Source organism: Megachile rotundata, chromosome 12 (assembly GCF_050947335.1).
Source record: "Megachile rotundata isolate GNS110a chromosome 12, iyMegRotu1, whole genome shotgun sequence".
In the NCBI taxonomy this organism is placed as follows: domain Eukaryota; kingdom Metazoa; phylum Arthropoda; class Insecta; order Hymenoptera; family Megachilidae; genus Megachile; species Megachile rotundata.
This window is the reverse complement of record NC_134994.1, coordinates 5,211,176-5,233,093: the sequence shown is the minus strand read 5'-3', so window position 1 is coordinate 5,233,093 and position 21,918 is coordinate 5,211,176. Positions and strand designations below refer to the sequence as shown.

Sequence of the window (21,918 nt, the reverse complement as noted above, 5' to 3'; positions counted from 1 at the left end):
TTACTGATAACTTTCATCATATTTTTCAATACACCATTTTTCAATCACATGTGTTTGCAGTTGAATACACATAACGCACATTTTTTAAATTGCAAAATAAATCCTCTATTTGTAACAATTTTGGGCTATAAAATAAAAAATATATTTAATGTTTTCAACAACAAAAATTTACTAGTTAAAGAACGCTATTGTTTTAATACAAGTATTACACCGATGCAATCAAATGAATATCGAATCTAATGTAATTATCTAAATTTCTAAATTAATGAAATTTTTTATTTAAAAATTAATTACAGAACATCTGAATTTGAAAATTTCTAAATTTAAGAATTTACAACTTTTTAAATTAATAAATTTAGAAATTAAAAATTTAAAGGATTGAAAATAATAATTTAGAATAAAAAAATGTGAAAATATTTAATTTATAATACTAGTATGATTAAAAAGTTCGACAGTATAAACGCGGATATCTTCGAAACGTAGTAAAACAAGTTATTACTTTCCATTTTTAACAAATTTCTTTTGCTACTGTTCTTCGTTATGTATGTCAATTATAATAATTTGTACTTTCACTATTACTATCAAATATTATTATACTTCGGAATGTATTTTTCATTTTCTTACTTGAACCATAGAAATGGCTACGTTGTTCTGATAATGCGGATACAGATATAACAATATTATTAAACGTAATATTTTAAGATAATGTTTGAAAATACAGCATAATATTATCACAATTTTGAAATAGCGTTAAATAATATTTAATGTACGTCATCTCATTGCATGTTTACTTAACTTTTCGAAAGAAATTTAATGCGAACGTCAATCATATTAAGTCGTTAGTATTTTTCATTTTCATAAGAAATTCTATAACAGGAAATAATTCAAGCATACATAAGCTACGGATAAATATTATTCGTCAAAAGATGTTGAAAACAATTATTTTATTTATTTTTTTCTGAATTTTTATACATCTGTCTGCAACGTACATAACTTTTGTTCCATCAAAAAGTAACTGAAACTAAGTAACAATTATTTCATATATTACTGATTTACAATAGTTTGTCAAATGAATTATCGTTTCCTCAAACTTGAATAGAATTACTAACGTGATATAATTGAAATACGATAAAAATAACATAATAATAAGAAAAGTAAAATTTAAGTAATATACTTTTACAATAGAGTATAATAAAATACTACTTTTACTGTTATATGCTGAAATGTTACATAAAATGAAAAATTTCATGTTTAAATAAAAATTTATAGATATGAAAGGATAAATACGTTAGACAACTTATTTTTACTGATTATTTATTGAATAGCAGGATTTACAGTCACTTGAGATTTTCCTTGTATTATTTGCTCGGCGTGATACACTTTCCAACAAATAAGATAATCTCTAGTTACTTTAAACAAAGTATAATAGTTGATCACAAGAAGTAATGTTATTGACAATATTTGATACCAGTCGGTTGTGCGTAATAAAATTAACAATTGCACGCACACAAGAAGGAGCTGTAACCCCAATAATGAACAAAGTAACATTGTGGGATTACTGAACAAAGCCTGTATCAAAGAATTTAAATAATACACATTAAAATCGGCTCATTTTCACTATATGATCATATACATCAATTTATAACACAGTGAATTATTATTTTTATAACATACATAAAATCTGTAGTGATTTGAATTTCCTGGTTCTGCTACGGTACATAAACCTTCTGAACGATAAATTTCCTTATTGTGTCTTACAATTGAACCATGAGGCCACAAAATAGAGTCATTCCATGCTTGTGCATAGGTATGACTGTTACGATTTTCAATTTTGATCCATCGCCCCAAATGCAATGCTGCTCTATGTAAAACGTCGCAGTACCTAAATAAGTAGGGTATTCATCAAATTTCTGGAAATGAATTTTCTTAATTTTCTTAATGTTCGCATTCCTCAGAAACAACATTAATACTTTAACAATACATTATATGCATAATATAAAAGGAGCATTCACAAATAATTACAAATACGCACCTAACTGAATAAGCTTGAGAGAAATGAGCACTTATCCTTCCAAGCCAAAACATAATAACATGTTGTACAACCCATGAAACATTAAAATGTAAATATTGAGGTACAAATATTATTGGTGCAATACCACATACATAAGCACTGCTAGAAGATGCAAACAACGCTCGTTTCAAACGACGATTGAAATCAGATCTTAAGGTTGAAACTTCTGCTCTGATTGCTGATGCATTTAAAGAGCAGTTATGTAAAGGTTTATCTACAAAAATTAAATTTAATTTAAGCTTAACTGTTGAAGGTATATGAATAATGCTATTGGTGTAAGTAAAACTTATATACCCATCAGAAGTTTTGTCTTCTTTTCATCTTTACTGTATACAGGTGTTGTAGATATATCAAAAAAAGGTGTTGCACTTACACCAAACATCACAAAATACACAGATAAACTTCTGAAACAATGTACATATAATAAATACTGTTACTATGTATGTGTGTAAAGTCTTTAGTATGTGTACACATATACATGAATAAAAAAATACAAACGGATAGCACAAGTAGAAAATCTTCATTGAATTGTGCCTTTCAGCCATATGATAGAGACACCAACACAATATACTCATCACACTAATTAACAAAGTTATTCTGCAAAATAGCATATTATATTTGGAAAAAGATTTATATAATTTCATTTATACTATTTATTTAATATAGTAGAAAGTATACCTCATAATTTTTTGAGCAGTAGACAACCAACGAACTGGAGATGAAATATCAATGAATCGATGTAATAGAGAATAAATAAATTGTCTTGTAACCATAGTTACAATAAATATGAGCAGATAGGGATCAATTAAATAAAAATTCTGAAAGAATATAATACATGTTTATTTTAATAATGCATAAAAGAAACATGGTAATGAACATTCATATAGTATTTTATAAACTAATACAAAATATTTCAAACTACATACCATGGTATAATTATTATAAGAATGTGGTAACCACCATACAGTTCTATATAAATTAAGCATTTGTAAAGAAGCTGCAATAATTGACACAACCAAAGACAAAGCTTCAAATGTTAAATGACTGTCAACAGGTACAACAGGTACGGGTACATGTTTTGGTACTAATATCTTCATTCCATAAAGTTCTTCTGACTTTTTATCATCTCCTCCACTTCCAGCTGTCCTTTCTCCACTATTACTTCGTATTCCAATATTCGCAGATTGGGAAAAACCAATCTGAGATTTAGTTTGTCCATTCCTACTAGCAGCATTTCGTCTTCCACCAGGCATAGTGCATAACTTTACATTTCAGTTATTCATTATCAAATAATCTATAATTCTATTATTGTTTTTATATATTCCTAACCTAACAAATTACTTTTAAAGTTAATAAGTAAAGTTAATGGGTGTATGAGTATTATGTCAATAAATTTGTTACAGAATTTGATGAAACATTTTTAAATGTTTATATTTAATATTACTTACAATTGGAAATATTACATATTTTAAATTTTAATCAAACGAGAAATATCACAATTATTTCTAACCAACAGGTCTTCACCGCGCACTTAAATATTAATGAAAATTATTATAAAATGTTTTTTTGACATTCACAAATGAAATATATGAACAAATTCGTTTTTTGGTAATGTTTATAAACTGTAGAGTTATTGATGTAACAGTATTTTGATACATGTAAATATATTTACATAAATACACAGTAAAATAGCGCACTCTATAGGTAACACTAAATACCAACATATATAAGATGTCTCGTAATATATGGAACAAATTTCAGGAATAAACAAGGGGTTAAAAAATAACACAAAAAATGTAAACAAACATAAATTCAACTTGTTTTTGTTTCGAAATTATCTAAACTCACTAACGAACGTAAGTTCATATGAACCTTTTGTGTTTTGTAACCTCTGCCATTTCTGAAGTAGATCCTACGTGTTCTGAAATATTCTGTACACCTGCAGTTTATAAATTTTACTGAAGAACAAAAAAATACAAATACTCTTGTAATTTTATTAATGTATTTAGCATTGATATAATTTGTTAAATTTAAAGTGTTTTTCATATTCATAAGGTGAAATTATACAGTTTTAATTTTATAAATACATAGCATTTTTGCAAACATTTATTAATATATTTGTTTGTATGAAATGTATGAACAAAAAATTAATTAACCTCGTAGCACTTATTACTACTTAAAGAATTAAACTTTGAATACTATATTTTGTTACGTTTTATATAAAATTATTCATATTATAGCTTGCAATCCGAAAACTGAATCTTCGCAGATGGCACTACTAGCTATAAAAAAAATCTGTCATTTACGAAACAAAGAAATTGGATACTTTTATTGTTGTCTGAAGATATAATTTAAGTCAATGCTTTTATACAATAAAGTATTATTTAGTATATTTAATGTTATTTGAAGCAATGTTTTGTAAACAATTACTTGTTCATGCATTTATATAATGAATAATTTTTGTGAAGTGACAGTGTATATTAATTATGTTATTTGTTTCAAAATTAATGATCCAGTCAAATTATGAATAATTACAGATACCAAAAAAGTGGCTATTGATTTTAATATATCTTTTTAAAAATGTAATAAATTTTATATATGTAATTACTGATCTTAACTATTGTTCCTTAATTTTAAAAATTTATGCTTTTTTATAAAAAATTGCATATGACCTTTAAAATATAGTTTTAGTATTTTTAATTTCATTAGTTGAAAGTGGTTTAATTAATTTTTTAGTAATCAACTTATTTACAAATAATGTAGAAAAAATGTATTGATCATCAATCATTATAATTATTATTTTAAATTATAATTATAGATGTTTAATCCTATACAAATAAAACATGAGTGTATGGGAATGGAAGATGTTAATTCTGATGGGAAAATTAACGTTTCAAACATCTCCAAATATCCAACATTTAATGATGAAGATAATGATTATAAATATAATCAGTTACCAATCTTTTGGGATCATACGCAAAATGAAATACGAACAAAAACAGAAATTCATGGCCAGCAAAGCTTATTTCAAACAGAAGTGGGTTTTAATTCTTAAGATCTGTTATAAATACTTCATTTATGAATATATCAAATTTTACTTAAAAATATAAATCATTTACATATTTACATTGTGTAATTAATATAATCCATAAAACAAAACTTAATGACTAATTGCATGTATTAAATATTTTAGGAAAATGGTTCCTTGATGTATATGAAAGATTATGTACAAAACAGTATGTTATTTCAAGTTAATCAGGAAAGAAATTTAACTCAGAGTCAGATGAATCAACAATGTCATATTATAGATGTGATTCAAAAAGAACAACAATCACAATTTTGTCAAACTATGCAACAAGGAAAATATGAAAATCAAATGCTAATTACTTCAGAACCCATATTAACAATAAAACCTAATCATTCTGGAAGACTACCTAACAGTTCTTTAGAAACAAATGCACAGAAAAAATTCAAATGTCAGTGTGAAATTTGCTTTAAAGAATTTGGGCACAAAAGTAATTTATTTATACATATGAGGACCCATAACGGAGAACGGCCTTATAAATGTAATCAATGTGAAAAATCTTTTACTCACAGTGGAAATTTAGCTATTCATATGAGAACACATTCTGGTGAAAGACCTTATGGTTGTCAAATATGTGGAAAAATGTTTAGTCACAGTGGAAATTTGTCAACACATTTAAGAACTCATTCGGGTGTTAAACCTTACAAATGTACTGTATGTGGTAAAGAATTTAGACATAGTGGAAATTTATCAATACATGAAAGGATACATTCTGGAATTAAACCATTTCAGTGTAAAGTTTGTGGAAAAGATTTTTATCATAGTGGAAATTTAACAACACATATGAAAAAACATACTATAAATAATAGTACTTATGTTAATCAATGTGAAAATAATGAAAAACAAGCAATTTATACTATGGTAAATCTTAATAGTGCTGCATCTTTAAATTCATTCAATAATTTGTCATTGACTCAAACCATTGATACTAATCTAATGCCTAGTACAAACAATATTGTTCCTATAAAAAATGAAAGTAATAATGAAGTAACAAATACACTTGAAATATTAACACCAACATCGTCTTAAGTATATATTAAGTAAATATTAAAATAAATCGCTGCTAATGAAGCTTATGAACTTATTTTATAATAGAAATACAAATACGTTACAGAATTAAAAATTTCTTTCGTTTTAAATGTATAAATATGTATTTTCTGAATTACACATAAGGCAGCTGTTTTGTAAGCAGTTAGTATTGTACACTTAACACATGTACAGAGTACAGTTTGAATATGTGCAATTTCACATAATTGACTAATTATTTATAAATTCATTCTTCAATAACTATAATTTAAAAACTGAATTTATAAATAATTTCTTATACAAATCTCCTCTGTTCTGATATTTCACAATGCTTATTTTCATAAAGTGCTTAAGCTTTTCATTATTTTATTTTAAGTCATTTAACGTATAAAGTATTACATATGAAATTGTCTTTCATGCGATTTTTGAGATATTAATTCTAAAAATAATATTTCCTGCGATTCATATTTAAATAAATTGATTTAAATTTACGAAAATTTGATAGCTGATAAAAATTTTTTAATATTTTCGGAAGGTATTAATCAATATAGAGTCACTTTTTGTAAAAACAAAATTCAGCATTTATTAATATAACATTATAGATTACAATATATAACTTATGTTATACATAACAGCTTTTCTTTTTATTACATACATACTCGTTTTGTATAAAAGATTTTTCTATTGGACTGCAGTTTATAGAATAAGTCAAAAGTATACATATGTGGAGATTTTATAAAAACGTTTATGTATATTTCTGTGATATTTCAAATCTTTAAATATTAATATTGAAGTTTTCATATCTATACTCTGGACATATCTTATGCTCTTTATTTAAATACAAAATAAATTTCTATGGAGCAATAACTTGGTAAAGTGTTTTATTCATTTTAAAGTAGTATTACAACTACTTTCCACGTGTTAATTTATAATTAATATTTTTGTTAATAAATATTTTATTCATTAGAAAATTAATTTACATAAATATTTCTAAAACTTTTTCAAAGCGTTTAGTATGTAAACAATGTTAAATAATATTCATAAAATAAATAATATTTATAATGTATATTTTTGCAAAAATACATTTGTATATATGTATATGTATATAATACATACACATACATGTTTGTTCTTATTTTGTGCTCAACAAATAATTAAATATTTGGAATGTAAGTAATATCGGCAATAATAATATTCTTTAAATTTTTATAATATATAAGAATAAAATTTTATTTATTTTATTAAATACTTTTTGAAATTTGATTAAATATAAATAAAATTATAAACTGCATGTATCGATTTTTATATACTATAATCTAAAGGAATTTCTAAAAACTTTTAATAATAATTAGAAACACCTGCAGCTTTCTTTAATAATGCAAAATATAAAAGTTCATATAAATGATTAAAATCTAATATTAGTCGTTTTACATTATAAATTCTTATGAAAGTTATAAATTATATGCTTGTTCTTGTTAAAAAAGTCATTGGTATAGACTAGGATAAACATAAATTTATGCTCGTAAATATTTCCCTAATATGGTTAGGTATTGTTAAGCAGATGTATAAATATATCTGGCTAATATAAAGTTGTTGTGTTATAACAGTGCTTGGAATGTATGAATATATATGTATATGTGCGTGTTAATTGTTTCATTTTAATTTGTGTATCAATATTATATAATAATTTAGAATTTTTAGAATTCACATTTTAACAGTTTATAAATTTTGGAATAATATTAATATTTCCAGCATAAATTTTAATTTCATATTTAGGTTGAAAGTGAATGAAATACTTCATATTTGAAATTTCAAATGCATAATATGCAAATATTGTATCAGATTATCGTATAACGTGTAAAGGCACGGTCATGTTTCGTGGCAAACGGTAAGTAATACTTGCAGCTAAATTTTCAGGCAATTCATACCAAACGAATTTTCCAACAGCAGCTACATCTTCTACTGGCAACTTAAATGAAACCAGTAGTGTTAAACATAATCCATCTCCTCCTTGACCTCCACTGAAGTCTACAGTTATTATACCATGTGGCTTATGTGGTGCAACTTCACTTCCAAATAGTTCCTAAACAATTTATGAAATATAAAATATAGTATTATAATTTGTAGTAAATAAAAAACAAATATTTTTATTTGGTATTTCGAAAAGATATACCCTCATACTTAGTGTATCAATTTACCTCCATAAAGCTATGTAAAGTAGAAAGAAGACTGCGATTTGGATTAATTTCACAGACTGGTAAATAAAATGGTGTTGTATCTGACACAAGAACATGTAATTTATTCCTGTTGATAAAATATATAATAATAAGAATTTAATATTATAATTAAACTGCATAAAAAGTTTTATGTAATTTTAAGTAATGAATTAAGCTTATAATTACAATACAATATAGTTTATAAGTTAAGCTGTTATTATTGTGCAAGATATAATTACTAATAGACTAAGTTAACAAAAAATGGATATAATTTATGTTTGATAGAAATGAGAGTGATTAGTAATATAAGTTTTTAAAAGAAAGAAACAATATGAGAGTAATTTAATTGTTATATATGTGTATGTACAAGTGCATGTGCATATAATGTGTACCTATTATTACTCCAACCTAAAGCGTTCATCCACATTCACAGTCATAATCAAATTGATCTTGCTGTGTTATGAAAACTAACACCATTGACCTTATACTGAAAGTGCAAATACTAAACAGAAATCAAGCATAAGCAGTAACATATGTATAAAGTTAAATATAAAATTTCCATATAATATAAAGTTTGTATAAAATATTTTTCAAGTACATTCAACTTACGTTGCTCGTTTCTTTGAAGTGATTGTAAGCCGTAACAATAGCTTATTCAATGACTTATTAACTGGCATTAAATATGGATGTTGTGAAATATCTTTATTCATGGTATAAGTTTTAGCTCTTTCTATTAAAGAAACAATATCGTGTGATCTTAGTGGTAAATCATTTATATTATATACCCAACTTGCTTGTAAAGATTCTTCATTTGCTTCATCTAATGTTTTTAATTTACCACCAGTTATTTTGCCATTGAATACAAATCTAAACCATGAACCACTTGCACACTCTATTAATATCAATGTTTCTGGCTGTAATATAAGGCCTGTTTCTTCTAAAACTTCCCTTTTAATAGCATCTGATAAAGTTTCATTAGGTTCAACTCGACCAGCTGGTAAATACCATTTTCCATTGCAAGAAGCTTTTGCTTCTTGAATCATTAATACTTCTCCTTGATTATTTACAATTACAGCAGCAACAATATATGTCACAGTTTTTTGACAAATTGGTACATAGTTATTAACAGTTCCTTTTATCCCTAATAATGCATATATTTTTTTTATATGAATTGCTAAAGACAGATTATAATTATCCCAAGAAAGGTACAATAAAATTATGGAAATCAAAAATAATATTAACTGAATAGAATATAGCGTGCAACATATTTTGTTAAATATTTATTTATGACTTTAATATTAGTGTACAATAAATAATTTAATTTAAACCTTGTAACGACAGAATATATATTGATAAATCATATATTCATAAATTAATAACATTTAATAATATACAAAAATCGTTACCTATAATTTCATTTTGTACGGCATGGTTAGTTTCCTGTGTATCAATTTCTAAAGGATGACCAGCTAATAATAATTCAATTTGTTTCTCAATAGTTAGAGACATGTCAGTATAACTTTAATTTCGAAATGTACACAAATCAAATACTTATACAAATTATATATTAAATATAATGTACCATGCCTTCTAATTTAACAATGCATAAGGTTATAAACAAAGTAAAAGTGATAATGATTACACATGGTTGAATTAGACGTATGTATACATTCTGAATACAGTTATAATTAAATTGACACTAGATTTAGATCACTATACTGTATTCGCATAATGTATTCCCCATACAACCAAAATTTAAAAATTTTCCACCGGGTATGCATCATGAATATATACCACGTGTCAAATAGAAAATAAGATAATAAAATCGAAATAAATATTTATTAGTCAAAAAAACTATTTCACCCAATATGTGAATTTAAGAATAGGTATTTTAACGTTAAAGAACGTTAGTAACTTTATTTTGTAATAATTGTTTCATTTTTGTAGGGTACCATTGTTTAATTAAAATAATATTATAGTAATATTATCTGTATATAAAGTGCTATATTTGAATTGATTAATGAATTAAATATCTTTGTTGAACTAAAAATTATACTTTCTAGGGAATGTAACTGTCAGCAAGTCACGTTTGACTAATATATTATCTATACAACTGACCGCAAAATCAGCTATTTTGTTCAAGTTGCATTGTATACTCGCAGCAAGAAAGAATTGATATATGCAATATGTAATATGAGAAGTATTAACATAAAACATCGAAATAAAGTGTTGAAAAATGGAAGCTTTAAATGTATTAATTGCTATAGGTCTTATTCATTGTTCATTATTTTTCTTTGACACTATTTTTAAGGTATATATTGTTAAAAATAATTACTATTTTACATACAAGGATACAATTGTATAATATTAAATATAATCAATCAATTTATAGTTTAAAGCATTACTATGTGATTGAGTATTAGTAATAACATAATTTCATATAATTTCGTTTATAAAATACCTAATTTATTCATTATAACCAAGAAATAATTTTTATTTATATTTCAGACATGTTCACATTATCCATATCTTTACTTTTTAAAAAATACTGGATTGGAGGTTCAAGTGTTAAGAATAAAATGGTTCACTACAGCGTTTAACCGTAAGATAATTAAATGGGGAATGGATCGTTCTAAATTTTGGACTGCTTGGTTTAATGCAGGAGTCATTATTAGTATCATTCTATTGCCTATCGCCACAATTGCAATTTTAAAGATGACATTTAATATATGGAGTAATGGGCCATCTCTTGACGATAGTAATTCTGAACCACTATTAGAGCCAATGGTAATTCATTTTTATGTAAAAGTATATAAGTGATTATAAAATTATCTTCTTATAATATTATTATTATAAAGTAATAGGTGTTTCACATTAAATTTTATTAAAAACGTAAAATTTCATTGTTCAGTAATTTTTTTTAAGTTTAATATAAAATATTTCTTCACTTTTTACAGTTACCTGGAATAGATGTACCTTTCAATGAACTTGGATATTATATCATTACATTAGCAGTTTGCAGTATTGTGCATGAGTTAGGTCATGCATTAGCTGCAGCAAGAGAAGATGTTCAGTTATTTGGCTTAGGAATATTAATTGCATTTACAATACCTATAGCTTATGTACATATAAGCAGTGAACAACTTACTTCGTTACCATTGAAGAATCAGCTACGAGTGACTTGTGCAGGAATTTGGCATAACATAATACTTGCCACATTAGCTGCAACAGTTCTTATGCTTTCTACATGGTTATGGGCTCCATTTTATACAGTTGGGAATGGAATTTATGTAAAAACTATTTTACCTGTAAGCAAAAGTGATGCTAAACATTTTCTATATTTTATTTATTTAGTTTTCAAATACAAATTAATTGTACAATCAATAAATGTAGAGAGAATAATTTTGTATTATAAATGGTAAGTTCTTTTTATTATAAAAATTTATGTTTATAGAATTCACCTGTGTTAGGTCGAGCAGGACTTCTTGAACAAGACATAATCTATGAGATAAATGATTGTCCCATAAAACAGACTGAAGATTGGTATGATTGTATATTAGATACAGTAAATCAGCCTGCTCTTGGATATTGTGTTAAGCAGTCATTTATTCAGGTAATATTCAATTTATACGTGCATTTTTCGAAATATACTGTAATTAATTTTATGATAAATCTACTATTATTCTTGAATTGTTTTTATATAATATTCCAATATTATTATTTTAGGAATATGATGAATCAGTTCCATCTAGACAGAAAACTAATGGAGTTATAAACTGTTGTACTTCAGATAGTGAAGCTAGTGGAAGTGTGTGCTTTGAATATATTGAGGGACCACAATCTGCTCCTCTTCATTTACCTCCACATTCTTGCCTTCCAGCCAGAATAATGATTAATCAATCACAAAATTTTTGTCATGCTAGTCATGAGTGTTTGTTTCAAGATACTCATTGCTTAAAACCTTCTCTGGATAATATTACTAAGGTAATATTAATAATTAATAATGTAAAATATTTTCTTAAATATACAGTTAATGATATGATATTAACAATTAATTTTTATTACAGATTGTACAAATAAAAAGAAGAGAAGGAAAAGATGTTTTATATTTTGGACATCCAGCAGATATTTATAGAACAGTTGATGTATCTGATTGGGTACCAAAATATTCATTTTTAAACCCTAAATTACCAGAAGCTTTAGCATTACTTTGCAAATATGTGACAGTCTTCTCTGCAGGATTAGCAGTTATTAATATTGTGCCTTGTTTCTTTTTGGATGGGCAATATATCATAAATATACTTTTACTTTATTTATTAAATTTCACACCGCATAATAAAAATATTAGACAGACTATCATATTAATGGTAACAAGTATAGGTACATTACTTCTTATTATAAACTTACTGTATTTACTTATGAATAAATTATTATAAGTAGTAAAAGAATGTTGTTAATATTAAAAGTTTTTGTTCATAATACAAAATACACCACAATGAATTATTTCCTTATATAATCTTAATGCCACCTTATATCACTTATATAAACACGTTAATAAATTCTAATGAATCTTACAGTCTCATTCGAAGAATTATTTACATCTTTGGAACAAATTGGACCACATAGAAAGATTACAATTATATATTTTCATACTTTTTAAGAGTAAGTTATGGTAGTAGATATAGTACGTGTAAAATCTATTCATTTCCAAATACATTATAAAAATAAAGCTAGTGCTAAATTTTGATATGATAAAAAAACAGGTGAATTTTATGTTTCTACTTTTAACATAGTGTCATGATACCAGTTGTTACATAATCAAATTTAATCGATGTTGGAAAATGAATAAAAACTGTATACCTATATTAAACATGTACATGTATTTTGCTTAAATTGTTATCTATTATGAAACTTTTTTATGGCTAGTATTTTTTTTTTTTACTTGTTATATAATAGTAGTGTATATTTAATTGTATAAGAAAGTGACGTTATCGTTTTGTTGCTGCATCTGCATCTAGTGCTACAACAATACAAAAATAATTAATAAATTTTGTAAATATGGATATTGATCCTTTCTATTATAAATAAATTTATAAATATATAAATGAACAAAAAAAAGGGATTACTTACTTTTTCCATCGCAAGCAACAATTTTTACTTTATCTACCATTGCAACTTCCTGAACTTCACGAAATTCAACATCATTAAGCATAAATGTCCATACATTATCACAAAATCTATAAGTATTTAATTTACCAGCCTGAAAAGTATATACAACCGATAATTATGCCAAAAAGTTAACTAGTTATAGTCAGCTAAATACAATTAAATAAAATTACCTTAAATGTAAGTCTTGATTTTACTCTAGTAGCAAGTGCTTGATTTATTGCCTTATCAAATTGTAATAATACTTTAAGAGCTAATTGTGGTGTGATTTGTCCATACTATAACATGTAAAATTATGATATGTAAACGATCATTAAAAAAGAAATTAATTTCAAACAATTTTATATACTTGTATCATGTTCATCAAATCTATTATTCTTAGATGTATAAAAAAGTTGACACATTTCCTTAATTATTTTTTGACATTTACAACATAAGCAGATTATGGTATCCACGTTATTTTATGCCAAAAATTAGTTTGATCTCACTATTGTTATATTAATTTATGTAGTATTTACTGCAGATTCTAACCTCAATAGTGCATACTTTTACATGCATACCTGAATCAGTTCGTCAAGACTCTCTTGTAACGTATTACCTAACGTTGTATTTCGATATAATTGATAAGACATTGTACTTAGTATATAATAGGCACAATATTAAAACAAATCGATGTTATCTGAAGAAGAAATAACCCTCATGCGTAATGGAAACCTTTAACGATATTTGTTGATTAACTGTATCCAACTGTATCTCTGGTGAAGTTCTTACAGCACTTGTTTGTATACTTTGTTTCACAAGAGATTGCACCACAGACTAGTTATAAAATTGATATAGAGCCATCGTCTTATGGAACTTCCTGTTCTATGTACTGAATGATCAATTGTGCAAAAGAATTAGAGGTTTTGTTATGCCATCTATTTAGAGCGGCGAATTTAGAATACCTGAATAATGTATTTAGCGAGCGTAGATATCTCCGTTCCAAAGAACACATTATAAAAGAAAATGTGCGATAATAAGTTACATTATGACGTAAATGAATCGTGACACTTAACTTATTATTTTTTGGAGATTATCTACAGAAGTTTTTGCAAAACGATATCGATTACTAGATCATAATACGTGAAGCTATGATAATATTCCATCTGAAACCAGGTATTATTACAAGCATCTCATTTATCAATAACTTATTTGAAACATAAAGGGAAAAGGAACTACGGAGTACCGTCATATTCCGATACTGGTCAAATTTTACAAACGAGCTCCTTTCTTTAAAGGAAATATTTGTGAAAACGGTTTTTGGCGACTCGAACAATTTTTTACCATTTCAGTGTTATTCTCTATATTACCGACGAGACACAGTAGTGTACGAACTATTCTGAACATATAATCCGCATCTTCGGACTTACGGAATATATTGCAAACAGCATTAAATCAACATTAATAGATATAAAATACACATATGACACATTAATCAGTAAAATTAATATTGATTGGATTTTTACGAAAATGAAACAGGTAGCGCCATCTCTCTGGCAAACATGTACAAATTTTACTATTTTAAAATGCCTATTATAAGTCGGGAATAACGTAAACCAATGCTCGATTGTTATTTCAGGTGATAGGACGATGGAACATTCCCTTAGCTGCCATTTTCTCCAGAGCAGACCTTACATGCGCGTATACTGGTATTTAATTATCGACTGCAACAGAATATCGATTGTGCCAGGGTTACCGATTGCTTTATGATGCAGTGACAGATTCAATTATAATTTTTACCGACTAGCACCACTGTTTTATTCTAAATCGAATCGATAATGTTGAATGTGACATGCAGATGGTAAAATTTTAAATAACTTCTGAACGGTGAAACAGAAAGTTCAATTACATATTAGGTTTTGCAACACGTATACACATTACTTCATTTCTGAAATACATTATCGGATAATTAATATGTTATCTTTTTACCTAACCTTCCAGGATTATTTTGCTTGTATAAGAAGTTCCTTACATCGCCGCTTTGAATCTCTAAGTGGCCGGTAAAAACGGGATTTTAGGAATTTTCAAACGTTGGTAGCAGATAATAATAATTTTATTCAAATAATATTTGTCATGCTTCAAATAATAATTTTTGAGTTTTTGTAAACATATTATGATGTTATTGGTTGTAATGATTAATATCTCTCATTTATTATACATGTGGCTTCCACAATGTAGACAATTTATATTTTATTTATAGAACAATTTTTATAGCGAAAAAAATGTTATTTCAAAGTAAAAATAGTATTCGCTTTTTAAGTTAATTATTACTTTATAAAATTTTGTATTACACTATTAATCACTATTTCTTTGTTTATAATACAATACACGTTGTTCGTGGAACATAGTTTAGTTTTATTGCTGTATCTCCAGCATTCTTTTACCAGTTGCCACTGAAAAACAGATTTCATTGTTCCAGTGTAAAAGTTATCAGATTACTTGTAACTAGCCTTTCAATTAAAATAACAGAGATCAGAGTTTAAAAAAAGTTTAGATTTTCAATTAAAAATTCAGCGATCAGAGTTTGCTTAAAGGTACAGAATTTAATGTTAAAATAACATTTCATTGTAACAGTCGGTACAACCGAATTGATTTAAAACAGAACGCAGTTACATTCAACGTTTTCATTCGCATGCAATTAATAAAGGAATATCAGAAATGTTGTTTAATAAGCTTGGATAACTTTACCCTATTAATTCAAGTAAGCAGGTGGAACGTATAAGAGGAAGTCGTATTACTATCCAGCAAGTTTAGATGGCCAAGTAATTGCAGGTGAAAACTTCAGCGTGTATACAAAAGTTTTCTCGGTAAACCGAAAGAGGCACAAAGTCTCTCGGGCCGGAAATGAATAGGCAGTTTCCATGAATTTAGCCAGAGAAAATTATACCCACTACTTTACGGGCTACACGTCCCTTCGCATTTATTACTGCGGCAGCATTTAAAACGTAGCACGAAAACTCTCAAACGAAGCTTTAGGTAGTTGGATATAATTCCGATTTAATCAAAGGTGCGAAATCTTTAGATGTGCTCCTGGTTTCAGTCCATTTTAAAAGGTGTCGATCAAAGGTGTCAGAGAGACACTGGAGGCTCGATGGAATCCCATCAGCGGTGTTTTTATTAATCGAATTTATTCAAATGTTCCTTGCGAATACTCGCCGCGTTTATATCCCTCTGAATAATGTACCCCGGACTGCATCGATTAATTTTCTCAGCCATTCAAATCGTCGATCCTCGATATTCCAACAAACGACTCGTACAATCTGGCTGGTCCTTTACACGCATACGATCACGAATCTCAACGATCTGATCCCTCGTATCGAGGCGAAGCTAAAGTCAATTAAGTCGATGCAAACCGTGACGAGTGGTGACAATGGACAAGAAGTAAAGAAACGAGCCAGACAAGAAGATCAAAACGTAGCTAACAGGGGAGCAGAAGTACGAGGAGCGAAACCGTCGCGTCGGCTATTCGAGGCAACGAGGTTAGAAGAGACCAATAAAGGCAATGGGTTTAACGAGTCTATCTGAGAAAAGATTTTTGAAAGCGAGACGAAACTCTTGTTACCATTGGCGTAACTAAGACTTTTATTAAACAGGAGAATCGAGGCATACACTTCTAATGAAACTAGTGTTTGTTAGATCTAAGAATACAATCGTTCGGTGGCCGTTTTTAAGAGAAAGATCAACACTTTTATTTACACTATAATCGCTTATAAATTGTAGACTGTTTACGACATTAAACTACTCTCTTCAAAACGTAACGAATTCCTACCTTACACCCAAAACTTTCAGTGTATTTTACTGTAAAAGTACAAAGTATAATAGTGTTAATAGACATAGACTCTACTAAATCACCACGTATATCGTTATATCGAGAGGACCTCAAGTTGCATTTTTCCTGGAAGATAGCCTGACTCTTATCTACTTACGCCAATGCTTGTTACAAGATGTCATGAAATGAGTACACGTATGCTTTCGAAGCTCGGTATCGAAGTTCTGCTCTATCCGAAAGCAATGGTACGACAGGAGGAAAAGAGAAAAGAGGAAGAGATTTTAAAGGACAGTGAAAAAGAGAGAGGATAAGGTCACGAAACACACAATGGAGGATGCGTATAGTAGGACTCGAGGTCCGTTCAGTTGGAGGAGGACATTGAACGAAGCAAGTTTTCTTTAGACAGAACGGGACACTCGCATCGATCGAATTCCTTCGTGTGTGAGTGCAATGAAAAGCATCCTTAAGAGTGGTATAGCGTCGTCTCGAAGGTGGGTTGAGGTTGGTTCGGGGGTAAAGGTGGGTTGTTGGAAACGCACGAAGCGGGGATGTAGACTATTTATACAGCTTGCCATCCAGAAAGTTTGCAAGAACAATTTATTACGGATATACGTACCATTTAGAGACGCCAAAGTTATTATGACGGAGAACTTTATCTACGATAAAGGGAACTGGGGGAACCTTCGTTATTCAATCGATGAAAGTGGAAAGTGCTGGATATAATAGGGGAGCGAGAGACTTGCTGGAAAGATTTTCTTCTTCTGCAACGTAACAAAACTGTTGCCTCCGTTATAGATTTAGGAACCCCTGTTAAACGACCGATTGATAGATTGAGTACATTTAAGGCATTCTACATTTTATTGAATATAAAGTCTTGATACATTGACGTATTAAATTTTCGAGGAATTTCTTCGGTTACCCAGTAAGACCCAGTTTTCTTAACTTGTAAATAGAAAAAATAAACTTAAACAGTTTCTTGTTATTCGAGAAAATTTGTATTTTATCTTTAACTTGAAATGTAAGGAAGTGTAATTATAATTTAAATTTTGAGGTAAAAATGCAAAGATAACTCTGATTATTTAAATCATACTGGAGTTGTTAACCAGGTAAGTATGCAATTCCTGATTAAGTAAATTGAAACATTTAGATAACCAGTAAAGGGTTATTAATAAAGGTCTATTGAAATAGTATATTTATACAAGCTGGTACATTTAAAGGTTGTGACCTACATACATACTTCAATTGTAATAGAACTAAAAATATTATAATAAAAGTTATAGTATTGTATATTACAGTAATGATATTCCACATTAATTTCACACAATTCATTAAACACGTTAATTTAGATATAGTTTGAATCAAGGAAGGAATATTTTTGTGCCGAAATGGTTTTTTCAGATTTTTTAAGGTTAATGATGTGATTTTTTTATGTAAGTATATTGCATATTTTATATTATGTTATTATATTATGTTACATAGTCATATTATTTTATCATTAGTATATTACATATTTTCATCTCGTACAGTATTTTATTCAAATATATTAAAAAATGTGCAATATCATCTTGAAATGACCTTTGACTAAAAATGTTCACAATTTAATAACCTAATATTACTGAAGTATCAAACAAATTAAATTACATATGTCAATTAAGAATGTTTGGTAGAATTAAATAAAATAGCTATATTTTACAAGATTTTGTCTCGTATTCAGCAGCAGTAAGCTGATGCCAATTCAGATGCAGCCAAAAGCGTCCTACATCAATACATTTTTTATTGAAACATGACCATCAGCCAAGATCGCATAGCAATTTTTTTTCGAGTGTGGTGTTCGATATTTTGCTGGTTGGCACATAAAAAATTACAAAATTTGTGAGTTAGAAGAACTGAATCTTTTGAAATTTAAAAATTTTCGAGATCGGAAATGATAGAATTTGAAAATTTTGGGACTTGGGAATTTAGTGATTTGAAGATTTGGATTTTAGGGGTTTGGGGATTTAGGGAGTTGGAAACTTAGAGATTTAGATATTTGACGACTTCGGAATTTTGGGAATTCGAGGAATTTGAGGAATTGGGGATTTGGAGATTTGGATTTTGGAAATTTAGGGGTTTGGAGATTTAGGGAGTTGGGAACTTAGAGATCTAGATATTTGGAGACTTGAGAATTCGGGGAATTTGAGGAATTTGGAGAATTGGGGATTTAGGGATTTGGTTATGCAAGAATTTTGAACTGGAAAAATTTGTAATTTGCGCATTTGACAATTTGAAGTTTGGAACGTTGAAAATTTAGGAATTTGGTGATTTAGGGATTTGAAACCTTGGGAATTTGTTGATATAGAGATTTGGGAATGTGGGACCTTAAGGATTTCAAACCATGGAAATTTGGAAATTTGGATTTTTTAGAAATTTGAACTTTTGGACTTTCGGAAATTTTGAAATTTCGAAATATGGAAATATGAGAATATAGAAATTTTGAAAATTTTGAAATTGTCGAGAGTTTTGAGAATTTTGAGAATTTTATGAATTTTAAAGTTTTTGTGAATTTTAAGACTTAAAAATTTTGAGAATTGAAAAAATGTTGTGAATTCTGAGAATTTTAAGAATTTTAAGCATTTTGAGAATTTTGAGAATTTTTAAATTTTAAGCATTTAACAAATTTGGAGAGTTTTACAAATTTTGTGAATTTCAAACAATTTGAGAATTTCGTGAATTTATGCACTCACGAGAAATATCCTATTTTTTGTAAAAAAAAATTTTTTCGCATCCCATTTTCCCAAAACAGCGCTCTCTACCAACCTAGGTTATTATACAAAGAATATTTTAGAAAAGACACGACAAAATATTGCTTCTCAACTTCAAAATCCTAGTGAAACGAAGTTGCATTTCCAAATTCCTTTAGAAAGCAAATATCCTAGTCTCTCTTAACCAATACACAATAAGATATACAAGGATTGCCAGAGCTTATCAATTTCCGCCTGAGGCCCCAAAAAATCTCCAAAATACTGGGGTTATTCTATGCTTCACCCTTAAATATGAAATCACGCCATCTAAAGATATTCACTTGAATATAAATATCTTATACAGTTTTTACAATATTCAATAGCCAATTTAAATTTCTTCATCAATATAATAGTTATTTCATGAAATTTTTATGATCAGATTTTGTTATGTATCATATTTATTTATAACAGAAGTATTGTATCATTGACGGGTAATTTAGCTTACTCCAAAGTGGAGGTTATGTTTTTTGCAAGGAACTCTTCATCGATAAAAAGGTAACATGGTTCTTGGGTCGGCAGACTTGGAAAACTCTTTTCTTCCTTTCGGTCACGCATCGCTTACCGAGTAGTGCAACGGTGGACCATGAAATATACTCGAGCTCTTTGTAAGTCGTAGTTTAGCGGGTTTTATTCGCGTCGTTTAATATAGAAAAGATTTTCGCTTTATCCTTTACCGGACGTAGCAAGTTTTAGGGGACAACGTCGAATCGCAGTTAATTCGATTTAATCGGCTACGTGAAATACGTTCGATGGCAAATTTTACCGCGTAAAGCACGAACACATTCAGTTCCCTACGATATTTCTTCTCCGAATAACTCACGACAACCACGCGAACTTATCAAACGAAGAAAATATTTATTTCCCGTTGTAACCATGAAAAATGATAACGCGTATTTTCCTGGCGCAAAGCAAAGAAAAGAGAAATAGCTTCTTATTTCGCGTTTCTTAAATGTAAAGCTGCCTAGTTTGCGTTTTGACTGCAAGAGAATTAATTACCGCTGACGCGTCCCGAATACGAATCGTCAGAATATTCTTTCAAGATGAGGATAAATTGAAATGTTTATGCGTTAACGAGTAGTTGAAAATTAGTTTAAAAGTGGTGCTTAGAAGTAACAGAAAATGTTGAGCAACCGAATGGCAGGATGCAGTCTACGGATTTGCAAATGGTGGGAACACGAGAGCCGTAAAGGCCCTTCATTTTCACAATTACCAAAAATCGTTCTTCAATTATGAAATATCTAACTTTCTCAAAATTCAAACTTGTAAATTCACAATGTTTTACATTTTTAAATTTCGAAATTGAAATTTTCAATTTCTTTAACTTTTAGGTTACTAAAGATGAAAGTTCGAATGTTCAAATTTCCTGATTTCCAAATTCTTAAAATTCACAAAATCTTAATATTAGTACAATACGGAGAGTTCTTAATATTGTTATGAATCTCAAAATTCACAAAATTCTCAAAACTTTAAACGTTCACGATAATCTTAAAATTTATAAAGTTTTCAACATTCAAAATAATCGTATAAAAATTCACCGAATTCTCATGATTCTAAAGGACCTCAAAATTCACACAGCTCTCAACATTCGCAGTAATCACACAGTTTGAAAAATTCTCAAATTGTCTACATTTGTAATAAAAAAAAGTTCTCCCAATTCGCATAATTCCAAAAAATCACAAAATTCATAAAGTGCTAAAAATTCAAAAATTCTCCAAATTTTTTAAATTCTTAAAATTCACAGAATTCACGAAATTTGTAAAATTGTC

General features: G+C 28.0%; 5 protein-coding genes across 15 annotated transcripts; 2 read left to right on the top strand and 3 right to left on the bottom strand.

The window, feature by feature from the left end:
- Window positions 1-1,297: 1,297 nt before the first annotated feature.
- On the bottom strand, window positions 1,298-4,142 carry LOC100881848 (transmembrane protein 39A). Of its 8 annotated transcripts, none has more exons than XM_076538456.1 (8): window positions 3,944-4,140; window positions 2,998-3,333; window positions 2,750-2,889; window positions 2,570-2,668; window positions 2,366-2,475; window positions 2,033-2,285; window positions 1,675-1,882; window positions 1,298-1,569 (listed from the first exon to the last, which is right to left on the bottom strand). In XM_076538456.1, exons 1-8 carry the CDS (start codon window positions 4,121-4,123, stop codon window positions 1,315-1,317), a joined length of 1,581 nt encoding a protein of 526 aa, XP_076394571.1. In that variant the 5' UTR covers window positions 4,124-4,140; the 3' UTR covers window positions 1,298-1,314. The 8 variants fall into 8 exon arrangements, with proteins under 8 accessions (XP_076394571.1, XP_012139875.2, XP_012139852.1 ...); XM_012284485.2 differs by having other exon boundaries at window positions 2,366-2,472; XM_012284462.2 differs by lacking the exon at window positions 3,944-4,140 and adding an exon at window positions 3,520-3,777 and having other exon boundaries at window positions 2,998-3,411.
- On the top strand, window positions 3,802-7,049 carry LOC100880513 (uncharacterized). Of its 3 annotated transcripts, none has more exons than XM_012284498.2 (3): window positions 3,802-3,927; window positions 4,890-5,108; window positions 5,265-7,049. In XM_012284498.2, exons 1-3 carry the CDS (start codon window positions 3,817-3,819, stop codon window positions 6,183-6,185), a joined length of 1,251 nt encoding a protein of 416 aa, XP_012139888.1. In that variant the 5' UTR covers window positions 3,802-3,816; the 3' UTR covers window positions 6,186-7,049. The 3 variants fall into 3 exon arrangements, with proteins under 3 accessions (XP_012139888.1, XP_012139898.1, XP_003699560.1); XM_012284508.2 differs by lacking the exon at window positions 3,802-3,927 and adding an exon at window positions 3,987-4,126; XM_003699512.3 differs by lacking the exon at window positions 3,802-3,927 and adding an exon at window positions 4,348-4,653.
- LOC100880627 (8-oxo-dGDP phosphatase NUDT18) lies at window positions 6,679-10,198 on the bottom strand. The gene is made up of 4 exons (XM_003699513.3): window positions 9,805-10,198; window positions 9,008-9,539; window positions 8,381-8,486; window positions 6,679-8,265 (listed from the first exon to the last, which is right to left on the bottom strand). The coding sequence occupies exons 1-4, from the start codon at window positions 9,905-9,907 to the stop codon at window positions 8,026-8,028; spliced, it is 981 nt and encodes a 326-aa protein (XP_003699561.1). The 5' UTR covers window positions 9,908-10,198; the 3' UTR covers window positions 6,679-8,025.
- A 207-nt stretch (window positions 10,199-10,405) lies between these two features.
- On the top strand, window positions 10,406-13,613 carry S2P (membrane-bound transcription factor site-2 protease). Its single transcript, XM_003699514.3, has 6 exons — window positions 10,406-10,709; window positions 10,907-11,185; window positions 11,356-11,706; window positions 11,853-12,011; window positions 12,125-12,382; window positions 12,466-13,613. Exons 1-6 carry the CDS (start codon window positions 10,635-10,637, stop codon window positions 12,832-12,834), a joined length of 1,491 nt encoding a protein of 496 aa, XP_003699562.1. The 5' UTR covers window positions 10,406-10,634; the 3' UTR covers window positions 12,835-13,613.
- TfIIA-S (general transcription factor IIA subunit 2) lies at window positions 12,698-14,504 on the bottom strand. Of its 2 annotated transcripts, none has more exons than XM_076538460.1 (4): window positions 14,096-14,504; window positions 13,738-13,842; window positions 13,529-13,658; window positions 12,698-13,418 (listed from the first exon to the last, which is right to left on the bottom strand). In XM_076538460.1, the coding sequence occupies exons 1-4, from the start codon at window positions 14,120-14,122 to the stop codon at window positions 13,387-13,389; spliced, it is 294 nt and encodes a 97-aa protein (XP_076394575.1). In that variant the 5' UTR covers window positions 14,123-14,504; the 3' UTR covers window positions 12,698-13,386. The 2 variants fall into 2 exon arrangements, with proteins under 2 accessions (XP_076394575.1, XP_003699563.1); XM_003699515.3 differs by having other exon boundaries at window positions 14,125-14,488.
- Between the last annotated feature and the right edge of the window lie 7,414 nt (window positions 14,505-21,918).